The 17,988-nt window shown below is 42.1% G+C and overlaps 1 protein-coding gene across 7 annotated transcripts in view; it reads left to right on the plus strand.

Annotated features, from left to right (window-relative positions):
• COL19A1 (collagen type XIX alpha 1 chain) overlaps positions 1-17,988 on the plus strand; it is a 189,535-nt gene that overhangs the window by 46,147 nt on the left and 125,400 nt on the right. For all 7 annotated transcript variants that reach the window (XM_080997970.1, XM_080997972.1, XM_080997971.1 and 4 more), the window contains exons 5-9: positions 1,365-1,488; positions 2,152-2,427; positions 5,929-6,009; positions 7,660-7,785; positions 10,404-10,457. In XM_080997970.1, coding sequence (XP_080854096.1) covers positions 1,365-1,488; positions 2,152-2,427; positions 5,929-6,009; positions 7,660-7,785; positions 10,404-10,457 — 661 coding nt within the window. The remainder of the gene's footprint in view (positions 1-1,364; positions 1,489-2,151; positions 2,428-5,928; positions 6,010-7,659; positions 7,786-10,403; positions 10,458-17,988) is intronic.

Genomic DNA, 17,988 nt, shown 5'->3' on the forward strand with positions numbered 1-17,988 from the left:
CCATGATACAATTTTTTTGGTTGGTTGGTGGAAATGGCATTATATCACTTTCATAATTCTAATGTACATGATGTCTGGTGATGACATCTGAAAGGAAGTAACTTCTTGCAGCTACAGGACAAACAATATTAGTACCCTCAGTAACAAGGGTTTGCTTTATGTATATATATATAAATCCACGCAGCTGTAGAAGTCAGGCCAAGCAGTTTATATAAGAGACTTCACTCTTCATAGTTTTGAAGAGGGGAGTGGTTTTTAATGTTCCCAAAACTTGAAAGAAGTTATTATTCTTTTTCTGTCATTATTTTATAAATAATTTGTTAGAAATCATTTTTGTCTGTCTTGAATTTTAAAAAAGCTACATTTATTTTTTTTAGGTTGCATTCAAAGATCATTTGGGGTGAAATTCATCCCTGGGCAGAAGGCCAGCGAACGGCCTGCGTATCAAATAGTGCTTAAGCTGTGCGTAGCTCTTGTGCTACTGCACTGGGCCGAATGCTAAATGTCTGATCATAAATGTGCTGCGCGTATGGGCAGCTTGCCAAAATATTTGCCCGGTGAAAGATAAGAGCCCCTCTCTGCAGGGTGTGGTGAAGGAGCAACAGACAGGAACTGCTGCCAGCAGACATGACTGAGTATGTGAGCTTCCTGCTTTTGGCCTTCAGCGAACATTTCACAAGCCCTTCTCTAAACTGGGAAAGGAAAGAAGCAGCTTCATACATCGTTTCAGCGCTTCTGGAATAGCCCCCTCTTTATGCAGATAGCCTTGGGTACATTCAGAGCCTTCGGATAATTAACGGATGACACAGAATGGATCTCTGCTTACACAGGAGTTACTTAGTGCCGTGAGGTTATAGCCCTAGTCAAGTGTGTTTGTTCATGTACGCATCGTGTGATCCAGGTTGCATCTGCTGGCCTTTTCATAGCTGCACTGAACCTTCACTTGTGTACCCAAATATATTTAGGCTTCCTCTGTGTGTCATCTAGTTTGCTCCATTCTTTAGGGCAGGCATGGCCAAACTTGGCCCTCCAGCTGTTTTGGGACTACAACTCCCATCATCCCTAGCTAACAGGACCAATGGTCAGGGATGATGGGAACCGTAGTCCCAAAACAGCTGGAGGGCCAAGTTTGGCCATGCCTGCTTTAGGGTGATGAATCCCATACAGGAGCCAACATGTATTCAGGTATAGGCTTGGTACAAATGCAACTCTTAAGGCAGTACAGTCTCTTGAAGACCCTACAGTTGTATGAGTATCCATGAGGACATCATTGGGAGAGGTGTATTTTAACTTACATTTGTTTTTAACTTTTCACCCAATTATCATTTCTCTCTCTCTCTCTCTCCCCTCGTCTCTTCATGTAGGAAAGTGTTTCCAAATGGGATTCCAGAGGAGTATTTCTTAACAGCCACATTCCGTGTTAGGCGAAACAGCAAAAGAGAACGGTGGTATTTGTTGCAAATTTTAGATCAGCACAACATGCCACAGGTTAGAACAAATGGTATTTTGCCTTCCCAAGTGTCAGGTGATAGATACAGCTTTGTAGGAAAGCAGATATTTTCCTCTCTGGCATCAGAGTATACTCAAGATGTTTTTGCTGTTATGGCTATATATAGAATCAGTAACTGTTCTGTAATACAGCACTGGCATGGTAAGTGTGTAAGCTGCCACCCAGGATTGCTGTGAAACTGAAATTCTCTTTTGAGTTGTGGTGAAATAGAGACGTAACAAACAAAAAGCAAATTAAACAATAAAGGGTTTAGAACTGATGCTTGATGATGAAGCTGCATGGGAGACTTTTTTAATGTCCAAGGGTGGGATCCAAGAGTCTCTTGCACAAGTAGAAGGCACATCCAGCTGTGTACAGGGAGTAGTGATTTTTACCTGTATCTGCCAGCAGTAGCTCCCACACTATATCCAGTGCCATTCTGGAGAACCCTTGATCCTCAGGAATGGCTGTATGTGTGTGGGTGCACAAATGCACAAGAGACTGCAGTGGGAATGAGGAAGCCCCACTGGCCAAACAGAATTCCACTATTGATTCTCTGCATCCTACCAACATATCATGAGGTGTGAACTTTTAGTCCGTTCTTGGCTATTTTGCATTTTCATTGTTTCAAACCGCTTCTAATTTGACTGTGCTTTTTTCAGGTTTATATCACCATTGACGGGACGAAAAAAATTGTAGAGTACATTGCACAGTCCACCCAGGGGGCCTCATTGCACTACACCTTTAGAAGTCGGGAAATCCACCCTGTTTTTGATCGGCAATGGCACAAGCTTAGCATCAGCGTGCAATCAAGGATCATTTCTCTCTATGTGGACTGCAGCTTAATTGAGCAAAGGGAGATTGATGAGAATACTACTACAGACTTTCAAGGGAAGATTCTTATTGCTACCCATTCTTTAGATGGCAAGCCTGTAGATGTAAGTTGGGTTGACTGTTAAAGTATATTTCAGTGAAATAAAAATGGGTGATCAAAACGTATTTATCCCTACAAAAGAAAAGCTTTGCAAGTTATTAATGTTATGTACTGGGACCCTTTGAAATAAGAAACCTGATTCTTAAGAGATCAAACAGTAGTAGCCGATGAGGCCGTGGAATGGAGATAGTTACCTTCCCTCCTAGCAGGTGAATCCCTGCTCCTTATTGGGAGGCGTGAAGTGGTGGCAAAGTCAGTGCAGTGTGAACATGACAGTGCAGGCAGTCTAGTGCTCCTGTTGGTGCATTTGCACCATTGTGTCCTCCTAGCCATTTTACTCCTTCCTCTCTCCATCCTAGTACGCAGCAGCGACTCACCTGGTCAGGTAAAGATCGCCGCCACACCATGCCACCTGCTACTGTCAAACGGGTGCCATAATTTAACATATCAGGTTCCATATAGGCACATTATCATTTTTCTAGAGTGCTTTTCCTCTTGCCAGTGCAGGATAGGCAGTGGGATGGACTGCACTGCATGTAACTCAAAGCGTTCCAGAAAACTGATTAGGAACAACTTGTGGGCTTCCCACAGGCATCTTTTTGACCATTGTGAGAAAGGGGATGCTGGACTGGGTAGGCTTTTGGTCTGATCAAGCACGGTTCTTTTTATGGTCTTAGTCTATTGTTGTATATACATTACTAGCCTAAGACGCAGCTAAGTCATTCTTTTTCTAACTTTGGATTGAAGCTGGTTTGGGGAGAAATGCACCAAGACACATTATTTCGGGGGGGGGGGGGAATATGACAGAAAAACCAGGTTAGCTATGGGGTGTGTACACTGCTTTTACAAAGCAGCAGTGGGAGTGCACTGGATGTGGAGTAAATGGGTGTGTGTACATGGCCTAATAGAAAGGACACAAAAGGAGAAAAGGGGTGTAGAGCTGAAAAGAAAGCATTTAATGAGCTGCTTCACATGTCACACTAAGCCGTAGTTCATTTTGAACCGTGCCTCCCACTCCTCGTGTGGCTTCCTTCCACCCCCACGAATGCTGTGTCTGCCACAAACAAACCATGGTTTAGGCTGTCATGGTATGTTTATTTCAAATACACCAAGGGCTTATATACTTCCGCTTGCCCCATGCCTAGAAAGCGTGGGTCTGGGCTTTCTAGGCATGGGTCCAAGCCATTTTGCCTTCGGCTTGCTGCTTTCCTCCAGACAACTCACTATTTAGCACTAAATCAGAGCAAACGTCAATCTGGAGCAAACCCAACTGACATTTGCTCTGATTCAGTGCTAAAGATCAGGTTTTCCCTGAGGAAACCAGCAGGGCAAATGGAAGTGTGGGTGAGGCCTGAGAGTGGTGATCCGGAAATAAACTTAAGAGTAAACATTGGTTTGTTTCTGGCTTATTGCTCGTGGTTTATTTGAAACAAAACAAACCACAATCTGGGTTTGTATGACATGACAAACTATACTATGGCTTGTTTGTGCCACAGGTGCAGGAGAGAGCTACATAGGGATGGTTGGACATTCACATAATCCATGGATTTAAAGTGACTTACTGTTACGTGTGAACCAGCTCTGTAGGATGTAGAAAGCATTTAAATTACACATTTTAAATTTTACATTGCCTCAGCTGAAGAATATGCAAAAGTGACTTTAATATCAGCTGTGAGTCACCTCCAAGTAAGATTTCTTTTTTTTTTATCTGTAGTAAGAGAGTACTACTACCTATTTTCACATTCCCTTTATTCCCTCAGTCCTATTCTTTTGTTTGTGCATGACCACCGACTCCTTTCCATCTGTTTTTAGACTGTATAAATGTCTCACAATTCTCATGCATAGACTTTGCTCTGCAGCATGCAAACTCTTGCGTAATGTGCAACTTTTGCAAAAAAAGATGCTAGTCAACTATTTTTTCTAAGAGGATCAAAGCAGTTCAAATATATTCCAGTATTTTTATAGCGAACTCAGTGTACAGAATTCTCTGCTGCTTGCTGTGTAGATAATTCAGTACATGGGGGAAACAAATATTTGTTCATACTGTTACACATCATCCCAGTTTTCATAAGCGGTGTGAGATTCCAGGGGTTGCAGGCCTGCTTCCCAGGTCTGTGTTGCCTTTTGGGACAATGAGACACAGTAGAGTCTGTGGTGTCTTTAGGACGTATGGTTTATTTTACACATATATACAACCTGTATCTAGATGGAGGGAGTGCATAACATTCACATCCCAAGAGGGTCCTCTTCCTGCCATTGCTGCAGCCTTGAATCCCAAGAGACCCCAAACATCATATCTGGCCCACTCTGAAGCATAAAACAGACTGCCTGCCTTGTGCCCCCCTTGCAAAAGGGACACCTTTTTCCTGTTTACTTATGTCCTCCACCCTGTAATTCTGGAAACTTCCCCCTCGCAGCTCTGGGATTGTCCTTTACTAATTACTCAGAGCTCAGGGCGGGGTCTCCCCACTCTGTGTCCTGCAGAGCCTTTTGCCTTTGTTGACGGCTTTCTTGATGGGTTAATGTCCTTGTTTCATAATGGCCCATCCCCAAGCAATTCCCTGGTCAGGAAAACAAGTCCAGCCTGTATTCTTACGCTGCTTAATCCATTGTTTAAACTCCAACATTTACTTTGAGCAGTTGAGGGGGCAAGAATATATATGAAGGTTTCATTTCATAACTTTATTGTGCTGCAGTGGGACGTGTCTTGTCCTCTCAGTTCTGCCAAACATCAGCCATGCCAAGAATCCTGGAACCTCCTGTGCTCTGTCCAGCATCATTTCTGTGGCTATGAGAAGCTGATTTAGCAGACCCTGGTTCACAATGACCAAGTGTTCCTGCCCTGCCTTCTAGCAGAGATCCATACTTCCACCCTAGAAAGGAACAGGGAAGTAGCAGTACCATCTCTTCCCTGCGGATTGCCAGGCCAGTTGCATGCATTAGTGTTGGAACAGACAGGCACCTGGGACAAAGCCATGTCCTAAATAATTTTACTATATTGTTACTAGTATTAAGAGTGGATGAGTTTGTAAATAAAGGTAGCACTCCTCCTAGAAAAAAAATAAAAGAAGCGTGTTTTGGAGAGAGATACCTGCCAGTTTTGAAACATATCCTTAAAAAAATATCAAGTAAGTTGGCCAGAGGAATGTAGGAAACTGCAATATTCATTGTGGTAGATAAATGCAATTGCTTTTTAAAAAATTAAACAGTATAAATAAGAGCTGTGTTTGGCTCAATATACTTGTGTTTTGTATTATCAGATTAAATTATGTGGGCTGCTCCCATGTTCACAAATAATATATGCAAGTACAATATTTTAAAATGAAACACTGTAATGTGCTTTCTGAGTTTACAACCCAAAATAGAATTTGGCGTACGTAATCCCATTCATTTCTATGAGTTCAAGTGGTTTAATTTTGCGCTGGATTGTGGTCACAGAGGTTTCAGATGTGTCAGGATTGATTACCTTATAAAGCTGATAAATACCTCTGTGTTTACCAAACAGATTGAAGTTGGCCGCATGATAATATACTGCAATCCCAGTCTTGCTGCTCAGGAGATTTGCTGTGAATTATCTGAGAATATGGTAAGTTAAGAAAATAAAAAATGCAAGTTTTCCCCCCCACCCCAGAAACACACAGATCGGTACAGTCCTTCTTTCTGCATTTAGAAATGCAAATAAATTTCATGGTATCACAAGATTAGTCCGTTCTTCAAAATGGAAGTGTGACCTAGATTAGTTTTTCAATGCTGAAAAATATGGGATGGGAAAGGATCAACACTTGAGAAACAAGAATTCAATCAGAAAAGGAATATTGAAAACAAGAGAGATTTCTATGGGCAACCGTTGTCCATGCATGCCTATATCATGGTTCTGTTTGGGTCTCATTAAACTTGATCAGTACAATTGCTGATGAAGGTGGAGACGCCCATTATATCTTTTAGGTAGAGTATTTGATAAACATAAACATCTGAATACTATCTGCAAAGAATCCTTAATGATGAGCCTTAGGTCTTATTCAGGCTTGCCCTTGCCCCACTACTTTCCCCTGGAGGAAAGCCGATCTTTACTTCTAAGTCAGAGCAAAGGTCAATTGAGTTTTCTCTGGATTGACGTTTGCTCCAATTTAGCACCAAAGAGTGGGTTTTCTTGGGGAAAGGGGCAGGGGAAAGGCAAAACTGCTTGGATCCATGCCTAGAAAGCAGCGGGAAACCGCTTGGACCTGTGCTTTTTAGGAACATGACAAGCCAAAGTCTGGATGCTCTCTAATTCCCTCTCTCATTCTAGCTAGGTGTTATTTTCTGTTTTTTCTCCCATTTTTCTTATTTTTTTTCCCCATTTAGAAGTATTGTGCTGTTCATATGGCTAAGAACCTAGTGGATTAGTCTGACCCACAAGCTAGCCGCTATACATAAAAAGCACAAAATATTTTGCTAGTTCATTTATAACATCCTTTAGCTACGTGTTTGACATTACTGCGATTGTATTTGCCGCATCAAGGATATTTTTTAGAAAAAGCTTAAATTGAATTTTGCATGTAAATTAGGCCCTATCTCACACATGGAATGATAATGTGGGTAATTGCAGTCATATACATACCTACTCAGAATTAATAAGCCCCACTGAGTTCAGTAAGCCTAACTCCCAGATAAGTGTGTATATGTTTGCAGTGTTAGATAAGATCAGTGGTAAGATGCATTCCCCCCCCCCCATTGTTAAAGAATAAAATATATGTATAGCATTTAGAAGAGTGTGCAAAAAGAGTGGTTGCCCAGGCTGCAATCCTATTCCCATTTACCTGGGATTAAGCCCCATTGATCTTAATGGGACTTGCTCCTGAATAGGTAGGTATAGAATTACACTGTAATTTTCATATCCAAACATGCTAAAGCAATACATTAGATGCGGAGATTTCCACTTGCAGCCCCAAACTCCCTCCCTAGGAAGTAAGCATCATTGAACACCACGTGACTGACTTTAGATTTAACTTCCATAGAATTGCTCTGTGGTTCACTAATATTGGTTTTCTAAAATTAAAATAAAATAGACTATTCACGGCCTGATTTTGAATTCAGGTTGCTGTTTTCAGGTTGCTTGCATCAACGTGGAGTTAATTTAATCCTTCCTTCCCCTACAGAGTGTAATCTCTACAGATGCAAAAGGCACTATAGAAAAAATGTTTTGATCACTGTAGATGTAGACTTAAATCAGAATAATATATATTTATTATTTCAGTGCCCTTTGGAAGAAAGCTTGAAAACTACTGCAGCATCACCATCAACTGTTCATGTGGGTGAAATACATGCACTTCCAATAATGGAAAAAAAACCTGAAGAAAAATGCCTTTGTTCTTCAAATAAGGTACAGGACTTAGTTGCTTATACATAACATTTTTTGCTTTTTGTGACCTGTAACATTTGTGCTGCTGGCTAATAACTTTGGCTTTTTGCTTACACCTTTTGTCCCTTGTATTTTAGCTAGTATTTAACATTTGTGGAAGTTACGTTATTTTTAATATAGACTTCACAGATTAATGGAACCATGCCAATGGTGCAACAATGGCCAGCTATTATATACTCCTATATAATACATAGGGCCATAAAGTTGTTCTGCAACGGCTGAGGCAGTAATGTGTTACAGATGACATAGAACCAATGCACATCCATAGCCTCTGTGAAACAAATTTTACCATAAAAAACCCTCAAGAGGGTTATTCTGTCAGTGTAAACACACACCTAGCACGAATGACACTGACTGTTCAGAATTACAGGAGATTAGAGGAATCTACAAGGGAAGCAAATACTATAATAAAGGGTTATTTCAGCTACTTCAAATTGATTGGATAAATGTCACTCCAAGGTATACTGCAGAGATGAAATTTCCAAAAGGTATGAATGATTGTTTCCTGGAATAGCTAGTTTGAGAGGCTGCACAGTGTGAGGCAGTCCTTGGCTCTTTCCTAAGTGGCGCATAGAAACTGGACTAGGATGTCAATATAGCTGGACCACTATGGAAGAACAGCTCTGATGGGAGTTCAAGTCACAGGTATAGACATAAGAGTCTGAGAAAGTGCCAGCCGTGGCAGTCTTTAATAGGTGAATGAGACAAATACTGGGACACTCAAAACCATGATTCAGGATCTTAGAAGCAGAAATCTTAGTAGGGGTCTGGGCCATAGCTGTCAACCTTCCCTTTTTTTGTGGGAAATTCCCTTATTCCAGCGCCGTTTCCCGCTGCTTTCCGCTGCTATCCTGGATTGTTAGAGATCCCGTAGACTGTCCCTGGGATAGGTGAGGCTGCTGATCCCTTATTTTGAAATCTGAAAGTTGACAGCTATGGTCTGGGCACCCTCTGACAGCAAGAGGAATCACTTGTGAATCAGTAGCAGGTACATTACAGAGAGACTGCATATCACCTCACTAGGAGGTTATCAGCCAGACCCGTGAACTAGCCTGTTTGGAATGGGTGACAGCTTTTCATAAAGCATTGCTGTTTTAAATAATGTAATTTGCATGCCATTTTCATGAACACAGCAAATGTCAAGCTGCAGCAGACATTATGCAGTTAGAATACAATGCCTTTTAAGAACAACAACATAAAACCCAGCAACTTATTCTTACAGTATTTTTGTGCTGGAATGTGTGGGTGAGTGGGAAATGAAATGTTTCAGGCTTCAACGATGGCTCACAGACCACACAGAAGTGGTACGTATGTGTGTTCATGCAAGACATAAACAGCAATACAAAACAAAAATCCCAACAGTATGTTAGGAAATATTAGAAAAGGTGTGAAAGATAATATAATAGTAATAATGTCACAGATATCAGTGACCATACGCTCAAATATGTCATCCTCTTCAGCATACTGAGGTCTTACCAGAAAGGAGACAGAAAAGGAATTAATATACTGTGTTTGGGAAACTTGTGAAATTTCACCTTGGAGAAACTCTCTGTCTGCAATTGCACCGAGGAGTGATACTAGTTCCCCCTTTATTAGGGAATAATTGCTTTTGTGACATCAGTAGCCATTGCAGCATGGCTGGGGAGCCTTTGGCCCTCCAGATGCTGTTGAACTCCAGTTCATGCTGGCTTGCATGGCAGTTGTCATGGACTGTCTGGACGCAGAGGAATGGTTGGAGGCACCAGCTGGGGAACCCCCAAGGGTAGAAGGCTCAGAGCCCAGGGACTCGTGGTGAGACAACAATGAGTGATAAGAGGGAGAAGTCTGGGAGGAGGAGGTGTTGGAAGCTGAAGTGTAACAGGGTTTAGTGAGAAGACAGAGTCTGTGGCTTTGAGAAGTCCACAATCGGAAGCAGGAGTGGAGGAAGACCAAGAGGCAGAGATGAGTCAGGCTGGTAAAGAAGGCAGGAGCTTCCCCCTTCTGCTGCAACAAGTTCCCCTCCTCCCTGGTCTCCCAGGATCAGGAGAGGTATGAAGCATGAGCAGCTAAGGCAGCCACATAGATGTAGTCTCAGATTGCTTGGGAAAGACCCAGGAGAGGAGGAGACTTAGGCAGCTGTGGGAAGGCAGGGACCTTCAGTCTCCACAACTGCTTCATAGGGACAAGCAGATCCTGTTTCTTTTAATAAAGAATTAACTTCGCTTACTCTGTAACATCTGGAGTGTTACAGGTTCTCCAACTCTGCATTATACCAATCCTAAACTTCAGCCAAGAACTCTTGCATAGTCAGTAATCAGTGCACTTAAGGTAAGGAGCAAAAAACAAACAAACAAAAGGTCTGAGGCAACAGTGAGAGTTGTTGTAATACCTGCTGAGGTCACAAAGGTGCTACTTTTTTCTTCTCAGTAACGTAACCATAGAGATGAGCTAGAGGTGAGTAAGGCTGAATGGTAAAGGGCTGAACTCTGTGTTTTCTTTTAGCATTATCAAGAATGACTATTATCCAGGCCCTGCTCATACTGCTTACTTCTCTAATGTAAGATGCTGGAATAAAACATTTCAAGCTTTACTTTAAACAGGGAGAAGCAGGTGTGCCAGGAGTACCTGGTTTGCCAGGACAGAAAGGAGAAAAGGTAAGATTCTAGCCTCATATAAGCTTCACTGGTGGCAACACTGATACAGTGGTACCTCAGTTTACAAACTTAATCTGTTCCGGAAGTCCATTCTTAAACTGAGGTGCACTTTCCCTAATGAGGCCTCCTGCCGTCAGTGCCTTATCACTGTTCGGATTCCGTTCTTAGACCGAGGTAAAGTTCTCAAACCAGGACACTATTTCTGGTTTTGCGGAGTTTGTAAACCGAATCATTCTTAAACCAGACTGTTCTTAAACCAAGGTACCACTGTATTGTCGTACTGTACATGTTAGAGAAAGTGGAAGTGGGGAGGAATCCTTCAGCACATTCTGGTTTCCTTTGAAAAGCAAAGTAAGACCCGCTATTCCAAAACCCTTCCAACTCAATGACATAGCAACGCAGCGGAAGTTACAATTTACTTTGACATAAATTACACGGGCTTCCTACAGCCAGTGGATTCCTCTGGCCAACTCTAGATTGCATGGAATCCAGGTATTTGAAGGACTGTCTTGCTCCATATGAACCTCTCTGAGCTCTTTGATGGATGCTCTGCTCTCAGTGCCTTCACCTTCATACATTAGGTAGGTGGCTACCAGGGGCAGGGCTTTATTTATTGTGGGGGCCCCGATTGCAGAATGCTCAAACATATTTACTTGACAATAGTTTTAATATTTTGTTAGATGGCTGGGGAAAACTATTTGCTTGGTAAAAGCTTTTGGTTGACTTGGATTTTGGCAGTGCTGTGATTCGGTTTGGATTTATACATTATTTATTTAGTTATTGCTTCTATAAGCTGCCTTGAACATGATAACGATGGATCCCATCTAATGTAGCATTGTTTCAGTGCCTGGTGAATTTAATCTTTCATATAAATGAAGGCAGATTCCACTTTATAATTGTCAGAAGTGCATTCACACATCACAATAACCTGGAGTTTCTGACATATCATAATTTATTGTACATGCTGCCCAATTGCTCCTGCTTTGATCCTCCCCTTTTGCACAAGTGTCTAGGAGTCTATCCTACACCTGCTTGGAAATGCCAAGGGTTGAGCCCTGGGCGTTTGCCTCAGTTTCTGTTGGACTACAGTGGTACCTCTGGTTGTGAACGGGATCCATTCCGGAGGCCTGTTCACAACATGAAGGGAATGCAACCTGCAGTGGTGCATCTGCGCACGCGTGGGTTGCAGTTCGCCGCTTCTGCACATGCGTGTGATGTCATTTTGCACGTCTGTGCATGCGCAAGCGTCAAAACCTGGAAGTAACCCTTTCTGGTACTTCCGGGTCGCCACGGGATGTAACCTGAAAGAACATAACATGAAGCGGACGTAACATGAGTTATGACTGTAATTTGCTTCTGAGACCTTTTAAAAACAACAACAACAACAACAACAACAACAAAACCTTTCCTCATCTTTGAGTACATTTTAATAATTGGCTGAACCTGTTTTAGGGGTCTGATGTGCTCAAAGCAGTGAAGCCGGGTTGAAAAATCTTTACTTGAGTTTGAATGCAGGTGTTCTTTCAAATCTAATTCAGCTCTGAAAGGGCTATTTCAAATTTCACATTATTCTGCTTGTCAGTCTGCTTATCGGAATACAATGAAGAGTTTATGCTTCCAGCCTGTCAAGATCAGCCTCAGGGAGCTTTGTGGTGTTTCCTTTTACCAGGGCAAAATGATTTAAAAAATAAAAATAAAAATCAGCATTTAACAAATGCAGAGACCCCACTGACACCGTCCTTTGTTGCTAGCCCTTTAACAAAACTGTGGCCTATTTTTGTTGTTGCATTGCCATCTCATGCAATCTCCCATTCCAGGGATTGGAAGCAGTTGGAGGCAGTTTATTTTTCCTGCTTTTGAAGCTTGATATTTGTTTCCAGGCCATCCTGCTATAATGTAGGGGTGTGGAACAGTTTCCACCCTGTGGGCCAAATCCTCATGGGCCAAATTTGGCCCACCTGCCCATCCCCTGACGTCACAATGATCTCAGCTGATTCCGCACATTGAAGCCCCGAAATCAGAACCTGAAAGCACCATGAAGGCTTGAAAAGAGCCTAGTGCAGTGCTTTAAAGCCCTTGAGGTTTCTGCTTTATTGCACATCAGCTGATAGGTGGTAGAGCCAAAGCCCACAAGGAACTGCCTGAGTTTCAGCTTTGCTGCCCATGAGCTTGATGGGTGGTACAGCCAAAATCTGCTTTCTGCAATCATTGGTTGTGCGACTGAGTTCCATGCAGGGGTCTTGCTAGTGCAGCCAATCTAGCAGGCTTCAGTTCTGTTACTCATCAGCTGATAGCAGAGCCCTGCTTTCCCCTGCCAACACACAACTGGGAGTGCATTTTAAGGCTCCTAATTGTGTGTCGGCACGGATGTCACATATGACGTTAGGTGTGGGACAGGTGGGCATGGTTTGGGGGAAGCAGCCTCATGGGCCACATTTGAAACCCCAGCAAGCCAAGTATGTCCTGTGGCCAGAAGTTCTCTGACCCTACTCCAGTACTTTGGGTAGATGCTCCTAAAGTGTTGTAGTTAGGGCTTATTATTGCCTCAAGTCCCAGCAGTAGAAGGTATTCAGACAGTTTTAGTATGTTACCAATAAAAAATCACAACCCACCCAATTTTGCAAGTTTGACTTGGGTGTATGGATGTTGTGGGGTAATTCTGACTTTTTTTTGTTTTGTTGGGGGAGGCAAAATGAAGGAGCAACATGCAGAACATGTTGGAAAACTACCAGCAGCCATCATTTTATTTGCCTAGAATCCATCTGGGAATAGCACTACAAGACGATGCCTTTCTTATGTAACCTGCTCTTCAAGGCCATTCTTATAGCTCATCTTGGTGACCCTCACTATGCCCTCTCCTGCCCCCGGCCTTGTTTTATGCCTCCTTTGACCCTGTCCCCAGCCCTGTCCCCAGACTAGTTCTGATCTAATACTGAAGCTGAAGAACAGATTCTATCTGTGTCCTCTCTAGCCTTCATTTTGTGCTCAGACTGCCCTGATTCTGATGGCTTCCTACCTACTGTATATTATTGTTGTTGTTGTTGTTGTTGTTGTTGTTGTTATTATTATTATTACTAAATTCATTAGTTATTTCATCTTGCTCAAGGCAACCCAAAGCAACTTACAACCAAATAACATACTTTTTGGACTGGATACTTGTGTATCAGTACAGTAATTTCAGAATAAACTCCATCAGAGTAACAGAATAATTAGTCCCCCACTTAACCACAACCAACCAATATCCAGTATCCATCTGGGACATGCATTTCATTTATTACAATCCCTCCTTCTCTCCATAGAGTCCTGTGCTTTATCAGGTGGAGTTATGCCTGAGTCCTGCTTGTTTGTGTTATGTGGGAATTGAGTTGGGTCCTCACTTGTGCTCAGCAGATTACCATTGGTGTTGGGAAAGATGGTGTGGGGTGACAATTTTTGCTGATTCTTCCTTGCCCCTTTGCCTGCTGAAAAGATGGTTGGGGGACCCCTCTGGAAGAGCAAGAGAGGTTGTACTGGGGACTGCAGAGAGAAGGCAGTATCAGCAATAATTGCCACCCCACCTTCCTCCAGCGTAGAGCCTTTGCTGAATCCCGGATTCCTTGTGAAAATGGAAGAAATTCTTCCAGTTGTGCATGAACAAGCCTAGATCCCACTAACCGAGGGTTGGGGGTTTTTTGTGGGGAGGGTATCTTTTTCTCTGTTTTCTTTGATATCTGCTACTCTGTGACATTTGTTGGGTATATAATACATGCACTTTAGCTCCTGTCTTGTTAACTTCTTTTTGAAGTCCTCTTTTGCTCTTGTATCATGATAGCTTATTTAACCCTGTGAACATTGCTGCATATCGCTTGAACGGAAATTCACTATTTAGAGGAATAATATTGGCGGCCCTTAGTACTTATCTTCAATGGAGCTTTCCTTTTCTCCATTTCCAGTTCATAATTTCTAAGTGCAGACTGAAGTATTACTAATGTCAAAAACATGGCGATATCATAATTATATCTCATCCTGTTTCTGATACTCCGATGACCCTCAGTTATGTTCATTATGCCTCCTAATTTCACCAGCATATTCCAACTGTATATCAGATTTCCTCAACATCCGCCTACTCCCCCTACCAGTCATCTGAATGTAAATAAGTTTTCCAGAGCTGAACTTTGATGTATACACACTCTGCAATGTGAAAAAATTGCCTTTCTGTGCAGCCCTTTGAGTATTGTTTTAACCAGTTTCTTATCTATCCATCCACAGTGCTACCTTACAGTCCATGATTTCCAATTTAGGTAGAGATCTCCCATATGGCGCAATATCAGATGCTTTGCTGAAATCTAAACAGACTAAACTGACTGCATTGCCCTTGTCCAGAAAACCAATTATCTTTTCCAGATTACTTTGACATATTCTACCTTTCATGGACCCATGCTATGTTTCTTCTTGTTTGACCCCTTCTTCCTGTCTTGTATCGTTCTTTCCTTCCATATTTCTTCTGGGAGTTTCAGTTACGTTGATTTAAAAAACAAAGCAAAACCTGCAGTTAACACACTGACAGCTCAATGCCAAACACATTTATTTGAAATGAAATCAAATTTCTTTGAATGCAGCTAGGCATATTTAACAGATCCGTAGGACTGAAGCTATAGTCTAGCCGTCCCCAACCTTGTGCACCCCAGATGTTTTTGACAATAACTCCCATCATCTCTGGCCATTGGAAGACACCAGGTTGAGGAAGGTTGATTTCGTCCAAAGCTCTGGGTGACCTTTGAGATGACAGAACAAGGTGCTGCTAGAATGGACTGCATCAATTCAGGCTTCATGTCAGGGATTACATTTATGAGTGTTTTCTTTACATTCAAAAAAGAAATTACTTGAAAATAGTAAACTAGTGCAGAATGAAAGAGACTGGGCGAGAATAGTTAATCTGGACAGACACCTTTTGTGGTACTTTGTTACTTGGGCTGTTTGTGGGGCTGCCTTCGAATATGTTTTGGAGACTGAAGCTGATAATTATCACTGGTCATGAAAATGCTGCATTGGCTGCCAGTGAGCTACTAAGCCGAAATTTAAGGTGTTAGTACTAGCATATAAAGTTCTAAATGGTACCCAAAACTGCCTTCCCCAATATCAACAATATTAGATCCTATGGTTGGCAGGCCAGTTCTTACTGGTGGTGCTGTCACAGGGGCTTGGCATTGACCAATGACAAGGTCTTTTCATTGATGGTCCCATTGCTGTAGACTGCCCTCACTGGTAAAGTGTGTCTGTCTCCCTCATTATTGACTTTCAGCTGGAATTTATGACATTCCTGCTTACCTAAGTGTTTGATAGCTGAAGTCACTGTTGTTGGCAACACACACTGGTTGAGAGAATCTTTAAACTGTTCTTTCTTTAAAAGTTTTTAAGAATTGTTTTTATTATTGATTTGTTTGTCACCCTGGGCTCTTTGGGGATGAAAGGTGGAATAAAAATAAAATAAATATATAAATAAATTCATCCATCCCTAGCAGGGCATTCAGAACCAATATCCTCCACCCGTAGTCTGAAGCGGTACAATCCATTCTACTACCTTAGGTTGGAGGAACCTGTTTTTCTGTACTGGGGTGTGTGGCACGTATGAACAAAATTCACTGAGAAAGGTGACACATTATTGGGCCACTGGACACATTGAGATTTTTGAGAGCGTCATGGTTGCTTCTCTTCCATCTCCCTACATGCACATGCACACACTGGATCTAACATATCTGAGTGTGCATATCATTGCCTTCTCCATTCCTCTGACAGTTCATTCTCTTCTCCTGTGACACCCCACTTTGTTCTCCCTGCCTCCCCCAGTTGCTCTGTTTTACTCCCCTGAAGTCTTCCATATCGCTCCACTTTCCCTCTTAGCTTCTCAGTTGCTCAGTCTACTTTCTGTTTGGCTGCTCAGATTGCAGCCCGAGCCTTGAAAATCACATAGATTTCAGAGGGGAAGTTGGGGAGACCATTGCCCTCCTAGCTGCCTCCTTCAGTTCTATAATAATCCTTACCACCTCGTGATGATAAGGGCCATGGGGGGAGCTCAGAGGCTTCACAGGCGCCAAGACCTCAAGGGTCCCATTGGGGACCCTAGAGTTAAAAGGTTGCAGCAAAGGGATTAGAAGCCTTTCCTGGTTTCTAGGAATGTGAATCATCGTTGGAGGGTCTAGGAATGACTAATACCATAGGAACTAATAGACAGTCCGTAAAAACTTTGAAAGAAGTTTTAACAATTTACTCTACATTCTTATATGACTTACAGGAATCTTAATAAATAGATAATCAAAAGGGGGTGAGCGGGTTAAATAAAATGCTCAGGGTAGTATGAACCCCATATAGCACACAAACTGCCTCATGGGTCAAATGTTGGCTGTCCTGAACCTAGTTCAGCTGTGCATGGACTGAAGAGTTTGTTTGATTTGAGTCTGGCCTCTGCTTATTAAAGTGACAATTATATGATGTAGGCATAACTTCATAATCTAATTTGGTGTAGTACATAGTTATCTTAAAGGCTTAAGGGGAGGGGAAGTTGATTTACTGTTGTCATGAAGCAGCTGTGTATATTTAGCATGGTTTCTAGTTAGTCACACTAAAGTCTTTTTTTGTAATATAAAAAAAATAATAGCAGACATAGAACTGCATGAATTCAGAGTATGCAGTGTGTAAAAATACATTTCAAGAGACAACGAAATGGTTAGGAGCTCTCTTAAAATAGCTGGAAGCAGCACAGGAAGCAAAATATGATGTAATGCTCATTCCGTGGGCAGTCACAGAAACTGACATGATTAATTTCAGCTCACCCTCTCTTCTTCCTTTCCTAAGTGCTGGTGGCAGTTGCTAATAAATATAGTCAGGATTTCATCCTGCTGCTGGTGACTGAACCAACTTAGTATGTCTGCATTCAAAACCGTTTCAATGAGAAACACTAAACATCATTACTTCAATTCACTGGGTGTGAATTTCTGGAATGAGTGCAAGCATGTGCAGCTCATTTTGCTTGATTTGCTCACCCCCCTCCCCACCCCCTGCTCACATGCCAATAAATAAGTGGTGCCAGCTGGTTTTTACAGGTGCAGCCCTTTGAGTTTCTGCAGATGAATGCTGTGATTTCAGGAAGACAGGTATAAAAGCAGCAGGATGTAGCTCATGGAGGCAATTTAGTGTATATAAAGGAGTAGTGACTTGCAAAAATGCCTTATTTTTAGAAAATATTAACTCGATTGCTTGCCTAATTGCTTTCCATCATTTATATGCAACTGCTGTTGTTCAGACTAGCAAAGAATCAAACCATACCCTAGCCTTATGGGCAGTTGCTTATCCCAAGAGGTATTCTAACAGACTCAGCTTTCCTTTCACAAACAGCTATTTATCTCATCTCACCTGTTTTACTTAACTTTATGAGCATCAGTAGAATCTTAATAGAGTCTGGCATACTGATATGAATCCGGACTGTCCCTGTAGGGCTCATTCCATTTACAGAAGGGACTGAAACACCCAGCGGCAGGAGGACAGGTGATTTTTA

Source organism: Podarcis pityusensis (genome assembly GCF_964106645.2).
Source record: "Podarcis pityusensis genome assembly, chromosome: 3".
NCBI classification, from domain to species: domain Eukaryota; kingdom Metazoa; phylum Chordata; class Lepidosauria; order Squamata; family Lacertidae; genus Podarcis; species Podarcis pityusensis.